We start from the raw sequence: 11511 nt of genomic DNA on the forward strand, positions 1-11511 counted from the left end.
GCTCTGTCACCCAGGCTGGAGTGCAGTGGTGCGATCTCAGCTCACTGCAACCTCTGCCTCCCGGGTTCAAGCAATTCTCCTGCCTCAGCCTCCCGAGTAGCTGGGACTATAGGCGCGCACCACCACGTCAAGCTAATCTTTGTATTTTTAATAGAGACGGGGTTTCATCACGTTGGCCAGGATGGTCTCGATCTTTTGACCTCGCGATCCGTCAGCTCTTAAATGCTGATGATTGTCGGGATTTTGTCCCTAACCTTCTTGTCTGGATGATCTCCCTGTTTACATCTACAGCTATAGCTTCCACCTACATAAGCTAAAGACTCCCAAATCCCCAAAGAACAAGTAAGGTCTGTTTTCCTCTCCAGCCTCATCTCCTATATTAGCAAATTACTAGCATTTCTGTAACGGTGCTTTAGCGATCTTCTCACCTGTATCTTATTTCCCTCTACCTAACTCCTTGACTCATGCCAAGTTTATTCTTCAAGATTCAGCCTTAGTGTTCCCTCTTCTGGGAAGCATCGGGGGAGGGGGAGTGTTCGCCCTTGATGCTCCCCCCCAACACACTCTGTCAGCGCTTCCAGTAATCAGTGTACCTGACTATTCTGCTCTACTGCTCTCCTTGAAGGCATGCTTTTTTTTAATTTTATTTTTTGAGACGGAGTCTCACTCTGTTGCCCAGGCTAGAGTGCTGTGGCATGATCTTGGCTCACTGCAACCTCCGCCTCCCAGGTTCAAACAATTCTCCTGCCTCAGCCTCCTGAGTAGCTGGGACTATAGGGGCACACCACCACACCGAGCTAATTTTTGTATTTTTAGTAGTGACAGGGTTTCACCATGTTGGCCAGGCTGGTCTCAAACTCCTGACCTCAGGTGATCCACCTACCTTGGCCTCCCAAAGTGCTGGGATTACAGGCATGAGACACTGTGCCCGGCCAAAGGCATGAAATTAATCTGCATTTACAGTTCACAGCACAGGGCTCAATAAATATTTGTTAAATTGATGAATGTAAGAAATTCCCAAGCTGTGAACAGTCAAGCACAGAAGATAAGGAGCTTGTGGTGGTTGGGGTGGGTGTGAACCAGGGATATTTAAAACTTGAGGACTTAGATCCTCTTTCCTTCCTTCCATCCAGGCAGCCAAGACTGGCAGACCATCAGTGTCAGAGCCAAGGAGATGGATGGGGCTGAGGAGGCAGGCTGGGTAGCCAGCTGGCAGGGTAGGAAATTGGTTACACACAGGAGAAAGGAGTAATTACACCGAGATAAACACTGGAATGAACCCTGTGGTATTGAATTGGAATCAGAGGTATAGTTTGAACTCAGAGGTATAGTTTGAACTAAGCAAATATAGATGTGTATATACATTTACATGGCATATATACGCATGTGTTTTTCTCTGTGCTCTGAGGCCTTTAAACAATGATGCCCCAATAGCAATAATATACCTAGTTCCCCGCCTTGGTTTTTAAACACTGTTCTCTATTAAAAGGAATCAAGGGGCTACTTAGAGAAATGGCTGATCCCAGTGGCTGGGGCAAGGAAAGTATGAATCTGGGACATCTTGAGTCAGAAAAGTAAAAAACTGCTCAGAAACTGATTTGTCCAAAGGACATAGGGACGAGTTGGAGGGGCCCTCATTTTCCAAATCTGAGGCAACTTGAATATCAAAACAATCATGGTAATGAATTAAAACTCACTAACTAAAACGGGAGTCCATGAGTCCACACTGATGCAAAGTGGTGGAGGAGAGTGTGTTCTTCTTTACAGTAGAATGTCAACTAATAAATTAATGATGGAATTAGAGCCAGCATTAGGTAGTCATCATGATACTATCAGGCAGCCATCATAATACCATCAGACAAAAAAGATCAATGAATGTTAAAACTAGGGGGTCAAAGTTTAATGAGGAAACAGGATATTTATAGTCTCAAAGTACACAAAATACTTTAATTTCAATGGGAAAAAGACAATAGACACTACCTTATCCAAGGGATCAAGGTTATCACTAGTAACAGGACAAAGTAACACCATGTACCTCCTCCAGAAGAAACAGGGGTCTCTCCCCTACTGAAGTAGTCTGAATAAAATCTGTCTTGCTAACTATGTCTGGTATTGTTCCTCCTTGACAAGGGCAAAAAGATATATCTCAGAAACAGAATGAAGTCATGCTGAAGAATTATATGCAAGGAATGAAAGTAAGCAACAAGTCAAGGTTAACTCCTGGGTTCTTGGCTTGAGTAGCTGAGTGGGTGAGGGTGTCAATTACTAAGATAAGAAAGTCTCCTCCTCCTCCAGAAGACAAAAAACCATCTTTTCCCTTTTGCCAAAAACGGCATTATCACAACTATATGCAAAAACTGAATGGGTCTGTAGATTAGAGGCAGTTTAAAAAAATCTTTTTATTTTAAAAAATATATAGATACAGGGTCTTGCTATGTTGCCCAGGCTGGTCTCAAACTCATGGACTTAAGCGATCCTCTCACCTCAGCCTCCCAAAGTGCTGGGATTACATGTGCGAGCCACTAATAGATGGCAGTTTTGTGTCAGTTAATTTTCTGATTTTGATAGTTACAATGTGGTTATGTAGAATGTCTTTGTCTTTAAGAAATTTATGCTGAAGCATATAAGGGCAATGGGGCATCGTAACTATAATTCATTCTCAGATGATTCAGAAAAAAAATGTGTGTGTGTGTGTGTGTGTATATACAACCCCCCCACACAGAGAGACACAGGGAGAAGCAGAATGGTAGTGCATATATAGAAGGAGAGAGACAGACAGACAAAGCAAATGTGATTAAATGCTAACAATTGAGGAACCTGGGTGAAGGATATATAGGAGTTATTTGAGCTACTCTTGCAAATTTTTTGTAAGTCTGAAATTATTTCAAATTTCAAAATGTAAAGTTGTTTTTCTTTTTGTTTGTTTTTTTGAGAGAGTCTTGCTCTGTCACCCAGGCTCGAGTGCAGTGGTGCGATCTCAGCTCACTGCAACCTCTGCCTTCCAGGTTCAAGCGTCAGCCTCCCAAGTAGCTGGGATTACGGGCGCATGCCACCATACCCAGCTAATTTTTGTAATTTTAGTAGACGAGGATTTGCCATGTTGCCCAGGCTGGTCTCAAACTCCTGGCCTGAAGCACTCCACCCGCTTTGGCCTCCCCAGGTGTTGGGATTACAGGTGTGAGCCACTGCACCCAGCCCAAAATGTATTTTAAAATAAGGTAGTTCATGTATTTCTTAAAAACTGAAGATAGGGCCAGGCGCAGTGGCTTGCGCCTGTAATCCCAGCACTTTGGGGAGGCCGAGGCAGGTAGATCACCTGAGGTCAGGAGTTTGAGACCAGCCTGGCCAATATGATGAAACTCCATCTCTACTAAAAAATACAAAAACTAGCCGAGCGTGGTGGCGGGCGCCTGTAGTCCCAGCTACTCAGGAGACTGAGGCAGGAAGAATTGCTTGAATCCAGGAGGCAGAGGTTGCAGTGGGCCAAGATTGTGCCACTGCACTCCAGCCTGGGCAACAAGAGCAAAACTTTGCCTTAAAAAAAATAAAAATAAAAAAGAAACTGAAGATAAAACTTAATAATCTGAATCATACATAAAAGGCTTTTTGCCTGGTTTTGTTTTTTGTTTTTTTTAAGACGGAGTCTCGCTCTGTATCCAGGCTGGAGTGTGGTGGCACAATCTCGGCTCACTGCAACCTCAGCCTCCCAGATTCAAGCGATTCTCCTGCCTCAGCCTCCTGAGTAGCTAGGACTACAGGTGCACGCCACCATGCCCAGCTAATTTTTGTATTTTTAATAGAGACGGGGTTTCACCATGTTGGCCAGGATGGTCTTGATCTCTTGACCTCGTGATCTGCTCACCTCGGCCTCCCAAAGTGCTGGGATTACAGACGTGAGCCACCGTGCCTGGACCTTTTTGTCTGTTTATCCACCCCAATCTTGTTCTAAAAATAATTTATAGAGGCTTATCAATATGTAAAAACTTTAACAAGATAAACTAAATTGAAAACGAGGAAGAAAGATGTATGACCCTGGCAAGAACCTTCTAAATTGTCAAATTCTACAAAATACTCTTGAAAATTTGATTATGTGGAGAGGTTTCACTTCATTTTTGCAAACAGCCCCAACTTCAACATAGCTATTAGTTCTTTTGTGTTTCTGATATCCTTTTATTCAAAAGTTGACCTGCAATTAGACACAGAGAATAAACTATTGGGATATAAGGGCAGAAAATGATTATTAATAAGAACAAAGGACAGATTTTTAAAACATTAGTAAATTTTATGCATGTATACACACTTTATTAAATTTATTCTAAGATATACACAAGGCCAGCATTTCACAAAACTTCCTATTATTCCAAAAGCAGTAATCATGAAACAGTGATTATATAAGTCAATCAAGCAAAAAACATTATAGGGTTCCATCATATCATCTCTTATACCTGTTTTCAAATAGAAGCCTGAAATATATGATATATATTAGAATAGGAAGAGAGAATTTTACTTTATAACAATCACTTTTCAAATATTAGACTTTATATAAAAATAAAGGGGTCTTATCAACAAAGTTCATCTGTGAGTTAGCGTATCTCTTTATTTCAAAACAATCCCTGCAAAAACTTAACTTTCCAGTTCATTTAAACAACAAAAACTAAAAATGAAGCTTGGTTTAAATAATAAAGTGAATCATCTTGTCTCCTAGTTCTCACACCATTGGAACAATTTCCATTTCCTGACCTAATTCTATCCCACCATTGAATTTCAAAAATTAATGTAAGTGCCATCATATTTCAGTTATTTCTTAACAGTGTTAAGTTTGAGTCTAAAAATGATGGCCAAGTGTCCCTTTAAGGCAAAGAAGACAGTAGGTGGATAAATCTCCTGAAAGACAAAACCATCTATTATCATTATAGAGGCAGAACATTTTGACATGATCCTTTACAAACAGAATAGATACACTGCATACTATCGAAGAATTTTTTCTTTATAATGGCATACTAGGGGACAAGCTTCATAATAGATATATTTCTGTTACGTTTGAAGTAGACTTTTCCCAGATGAGAGCAATACAAGAAATAAAGCCATTAATGGCTGTTATGGTTACAATTTAAAATAAAGGACACCTCGGATGCTATAACAGAACTACTGCACGCTAAGTGATGCTCTCTTGTAATTGAAAGAGAATGGGTTTCCCTTCAAGCCATATGCTATTACTAGTCTCTGAGTGCCTTCAAAGCACATAATCTTCCTTTAAAATCCAAGGATCTTTGCCTTCAAAAGACACAAATGCAGTAGTTTTCATTTCTTACATTCACTTTAAAATGGATTATGATGATTCCAGCAGGCAAATCTGCATATTAAATATAGACAACCCAACCACAATATCTGAACATTAAAAGAAATCTATCACGACAGACATTTTACCTAGTTATAAATAACGTAACAATAGATTACACTCAGATTTCTTAAACAGCTCACTCAGGAGTTTCCTCTTTTAAAAATTAAATAACTTATGGTACTTCACACTTATAGCATGTACACAGTTCATAGCTGAAACAGCTTCTTAAAAGCAGAACGCACAATCACATTGACTTCTTCAGCTCCTAAAAGCTTCTTTGTAGATATTAAACTGCCCTCACTACAAGGCAGTATGAACAAGAACTGGATTCTGATTCTGGTGGCAACACAATAACTATAAGGCAGTATGAACAAGAACTGGATTCTGATTCTGGCGGCAACACAATTAACTGAAACACCATTCACCACATGACAAAACAAACAAATCCAATGACAAAAAGGAATTGGAAAAAAAGCAGCAACAGAAACAGTATGTGGCAATCACACACATAAGGCCCCTCTTCCACCATACCTTATGATATACATCCCTTATAGCATGACAATGTACCCCAAGGCACCTGAGGCCTCATAATGCCACCCGAGACACTGACAGCTCCATGGACGCTTTTGTACACAATGGTTTGTGTGTAAATAACTATTCATTCATTTGTAGATGCTCCACACATCGGGTCAAGGCAGGAATTTCTTCTCCTTGATAACACCACCTAAAAATATCAACAATATTTTATATATTCCTTAGGGCAACAGGTTTGAGGAGAAATATATCAACTGTGGTAGCAAAGTCATAAGAACCTGTGGTGACTAATCCAAGCATCCTATAAGTCCGTTTACATTCTCAGCACTAAAATCAATGCTCACTTCACACACCCCAACAGCAAAGAAGCAATAAGGGTAATGAAAGCAACTACGTATTTCTTCCCCTCTGTGAGAAATGGCATAAGCGGCTCAAACAGGAAAGGGAAACAAAATAATGTATTTTAAGCTGATGCAGAAAAATAAAAATTTAATATAATTAAAAGCAATTTATATATTATGAAACAGAGATTTGAAACTATGTAGTCAACGAAGAACAAAAAAAAAAAAAATCTCTCAAGCAAGAGAATTTCTGATCAAATCTGTCGTATCACTGCTGCGGAAAAGAACCATTAAAGGCAATACGTATCAGTGCCTTTCTTAAATGTATAAACTCAAAATAGGTGTTGAGGCACTAAGAAAAAAAAATTCCTCTAAGCAATCAAAAATGAGCAGTTGAGATTTAATCACTAAATCCAAAATGAGATCAGCAAAACCAGATTATTAGCTAAGGTCATTAGGCTCACAAAATTGAACTTTGGAGAAGAGAGATGCCAAAGAGTAATAACAGCATCAGAATGGGTGAAATCTGTAAAACTTTAATCCTCATTATGGATCAAAGTTCTCTGCGTTCCCCACTAAACATTTTATGTAGGAAACAGCAGTTAAAACGTTGAATCAGAAATGGTTAAGTCACTTGGGTGAGAGATCATCCATCAAGATGAACGAAGAGCATGAATTGGAGCATGCTACTGGAGACTCTGTGGTAGCGCTGCCTTTAGCCAGTGGGTCTGAGGATAAGCCACTGCTGCTACTACTGCCATCCAAAATATCTGAACTGAAGACAAAGCAAAAAGAATTATAAGCAAATGCAACTATCAGGGTAAATGTAACATGCAATGACACAGTTTCAAGAGCTCACAAATCAGTAGATCACTTGTAAATAATAAAAAAGCATAAAGCCACAGCAATGAACTACATAATATACTACATTATAAAGCCACAAAAATCCAAAGTAAGACTCTTCGAGGTCCTGTATCATTTGATTGTCCCCCCTGGAGGCATCAGACCATCCAACCTACAATAAACGTTCCTCTTGACATGCCATGGTTTTTGGGAGGGAGTTCCTTCACTCCACTTCAGCTCAAGAAATTTCTATCCTTATGTTTATCTTTTTATCTTCCCATCAGGCTTGGAGCAAGAGGAGTAGTTACTTACTGAGGTAACCATACTCGGACTATCAGAGGTGTTCGATGAAGTACACTGCCTCATAGTTCCTCTACTCTAAAACAAAGTCTTTCAACTCCCCTAGAGTTGATCACTTCCCCAGTCCCAAAGGGCCTTCAATTCAAACATATTTTTAAATGGTTTCCCCCTCCAATTCTATGCCATTTATAATTCCTTACACTGTTTCCTTTCTTCTTGCTTTCAAAACCCAAAGGTCTACTTCTAGAAGAGTCCCTTTCTTTGGTCCCTTCGGTTATTCTCCAGTTAAGCTTCTACAATGAATCATCTACACTCATGGTCTCAGTACCCATTGTCTGTTGCCTCTTTATCCTGACAACTGGCACCTGTTCCTATCCTTCCAGTAAAACTCCAGATCTGGACATCAAGCACCTCTATACCCAGCCCAGGGATTCCTTCCCTATCCAGCCCAGGGGCTCACTGTTCCCAACCATCAACCTGGCCTGACTCATGAATCTGGCTCCATACTTCAGCAGGGAACTGAGAGCCTTTACAGTCTGGCATCAAGCTGCCTTTCTGGCTTTGATTTCCATCAATCCAATAATAAGATCTATGCTTTATATTTGCCCTGAATTCAATCATTCACTTATTCTAATATTTACTGAGTGCCTGCCAAGTGCAGGAAGCACACTAGATATTAGAAATACAACGGTGTTTAAAACAGACGTGGTCCCAGCCCTCATTGAATTTACAGTATTGTGCAGGAGACAGACATTTAAATAACCACGCTAATAAATATGTAATTATAATTTGCAATAAAAGTGATAAAAGGAAAGATACAAGGGGCTATGAGAATATATAACATGGGTAACCTAATCTAATTCGGAGGAATGAGAAAAGGTTCCCCAGAGATGATATTTGCTATCATCTGAAGGATGAGCAGGCATTAACTAGTTAAGATTTGGGAGGAAGCAAGGGTAGTTCTAGGAACCAAACAAAAGCAGACTATTGTGGCTGGGGTATAGAGAGTGAAGAAAACACAGTGACAGACAAAGCGGGAGAGGTAATTGGGCAGTTTTAGAATTTACACAGACACTTTTTATTTTTGAAAAGGAAAAAAGCACAGAATTGGAGAAGGAATTATGGAAATCAGGAAACATGTGTTCTAGTTTTAACTTTGGTCACTAGCTCCTTTGAAAAGGCCCATTCCAGTCTAACATGCTGAGCCGAAAATGTCAGGAGTCTTTAATATTATCATTTTTCTGAATTTCCAAGTTAATGTATTTCTAGTGTTAAAAGTAATCTATGGTACATTAGAAAGCTTCTGGGCCCTGTACTACCCTCAATGAAATATATCACCCCCACCCTTGCTTCTCTACTCGTCTACTTTTCTTTGAAATGTCATTTCATTCTCTTGTTTGTGGATTGTTTTTAGGTGGAGACAGACTACAAATAGGCTTCAGAAAAGTAAAAGTAAAAATGGAAACAGTATATTCCACACTACTCCTACTCTACACTCACTGCTGTCAAATGCATCATTAATAATACCACTTTTAAGTAAGAAGTTTGGAAATTTTAGCTGGCTCCGATATTTTTTCAACCAAATGGCAAAATGGATCTAAAATATGAATTACTCAAACTACTGAAAGAAAGTTGCACAGATAATCCAAGGCATTGGAAAATCAAAAGACCTTTCTATTTGCCTTTGGAACATATGCGATTTTTCCTCCTGCAGGTTTTTGCCTAGACTAATATTAAAATGAATTTACTTTCCTAAAGCACATATTGGCCGGGCAGCCGAAGGACACGCTCTATGCTACTTGGCAGGAAGAAATGGGCTTAGATTAAAACTTGGCCACCAAGCAGATAATCTGAATATAAATAAAGAATTCTTTATTCCAACCACCAGACTCACGGTGAGCCCTGGGTTAAAAGATTCCATTTGTAATAAGGCCTGCTTGCTTGGGTGAATCCTGTATTCATTCAAAAACACACAACAGGACTCATGCAGTGAAATCTGACTTCTAACACTGCTGATTTACCTTAAGAGAAATAAGCTAATGGAGAAGCAGAAAAAAAAAGCCCTGAACATTTCATTTCAGAATGTCTTCCCTATTATTAAAATATAAATGTATATAATTTTGTTCATTAACAGAAAATAGCACACTTACATTTAGTCTCCACTGCAATTTAGATTCAGAACTTGGTAAATCTTTAGCCAGACATTTTCACTTAACTAAAATCTAGTTTCCGTTTGAATTAATCTGGCACAATTACTCATGGTCATGGAAGCAGAGACTTCACGTCACAAATCACTCATTGTTATTCTATCCATGTCAAGTAAGACTTACATGATTTTTTAACCCACAGCAACATCACTGCACAAAAGTAATTTTCACAGAGTCTACTATTAACTCTTCTACCAGAGCTTCTAAAAGCAACGAGGTCTGGACTAATTTGAGTTCATCTCTTCTTTCTTTCCTAGCTTAAGCTCTGATGGAAGTGCTAATGAACCTTACTTACACTAATGGCCGAAAGCCAGACAACAGTAAAAAAGGATCTAGACAATTCAAATTGGACATAGGAATCCCTGAATCAAAACGGAACGAATGCGTTCCAGCCACTGAATATACATATTGAGGCAATATTTGAACCACACAACCAAAAGTGCTTATGACTTAAGGTAATGCCCTCTGTCTAGAAAAACTAAGGATGAAGTATGAGTGACTCATTAAAACAGTCCAATGATAAAGTAATAACAAAGGTAGGATGTCCAGTGTGATTCATGCCATCACCCCATCTGGCTGAGCCACTTGGTGCCTTGTCTAGTCAATAAGCTGGGTCCTATCAGATTAATGACAGGCAGGTAAATGCATTAGAAATTAGTCACAGTCCTATCAAGCCTAGCACAGATTTTGGTATAAGGTATGACTGTAGGGCATCCCCACACCCCTTGCTGTGGGTTAAACTGATATATATGGCATGTTCCCTGGTCTCTACTATCTTACCTTAAGGGTCCTAGTATTATCCTTCTGAATAACCTCTAAGTTTTTAAGATCACATATTTAAATATCAGTCTGCAGTCATGCTGAAGACAGGAGTTTTTTTTTTTTTTTTAACTTGCTCATTTTTATGGTGAAGGTAGACAGGAGTTTTAAACTATCAGCACAGATGTCTAAGTTGCTCACATAAACATCTCTAAAGTGTGTGTGTGTGTGTGTGTATACACGTGTACTTTAGAGATGTGTATAGACATACACATTCCTATTAATGATTAAAACTTATTTTTTGTACTTGTCACATATTCATGAAATTTTGGCATGACACATATAATATTAAAAATAGTGTTAGAACCACTAAGACCAATTTAACAAAAAAATGTGTTAAAACTATCATATTAACACTGATGCACGGGGTAAGAAAATTCATAAGTTTTCCTTTCATAAAAAAAAAAGACACTATCATTTAATCATCACCGTATGGCCAGCAGCCCTGAAAACTCCTTTATTTTATATAGTATGCTGCAGACACACACAGTCTCACTCCCAACAGAATGAAGAGCAGATTAAGAGCTCCCAACATGCAGAAAGAATCAAAGCACAGGCAAAGGTAGACTTCTGAGTTATGCTCAAATTTTGATGTCCATAAGGACTAAATGCAGAATGACATAACTCCCGCCTTGTGGTTGATAATGTCCTCCAGATTTGGTTGGCAAAGATTTGGGAAATTTCATTTGGAAAAAAAAAGAAAAGAAAAGAAAGAAAAAGTATGCCTAACTGGACACAAACTCCAAATGGGTCCACACTCAAATTTCAAACTTAATTTATGCTTCAAAAGATGTCAGATTTTAAAGATTGTTATCTAGTACACAAACTTCAATCTAAAGGCTATAAAAGCCATCTCTCCTTTTGTTGGGTGGGGCAGGAAATAAACTATAAATATTTAAATGACAAGATAACATCTAACGATCTGATCCTTTTTCTGCTCTCTAAAAGATAGAGGGCAGTTGTTTCTGTAGTTTCATTAAAATAGCAAATCATTAAAACCATCCTTGGCCGGGCGCGGTGGCTCAAGCTTGTAATCCCAGCACTTTGGGAGGCCGAGACAGGCGGATCACGAGGTCAGGAGATCGAGACCATCCTGGCTAACACCGTGAAACCCCATCTCTACTAA

The 11511-nt window shown here is 39.1% G+C and overlaps 1 protein-coding gene across 6 annotated transcripts in view; it reads right to left on the reverse strand.

The window, feature by feature from the left end:
• Positions 1-4276: 4276 nt before the first annotated feature.
• FAM122B (family with sequence similarity 122B) overlaps positions 4277-11511 on the reverse strand; it is a 27098-nt gene continuing 19863 nt past the window's right edge. For 4 of the 6 annotated variants that reach the window (XM_011948733.1, XM_011948732.1, XM_011948734.1 and 1 more), the window contains one exon: positions 4277-6991. In XM_011948733.1, the coding sequence (XP_011804123.1) occupies positions 6847-6991 (145 nt within the window). In that variant the 3' untranslated portion in view covers positions 4277-6846. The remainder of the gene's footprint in view (positions 6992-11511) is intronic. The other 2 variants (XM_011948739.1, XM_011948737.1) reach the window with 1 other exon arrangement.

Source organism: Colobus angolensis, unplaced genomic scaffold (genome assembly GCF_000951035.1).
Source record: "Colobus angolensis palliatus isolate OR3802 unplaced genomic scaffold, Cang.pa_1.0 Scaffold283, whole genome shotgun sequence".
NCBI lineage: Eukaryota > Metazoa > Chordata > Mammalia > Primates > Cercopithecidae > Colobus > Colobus angolensis.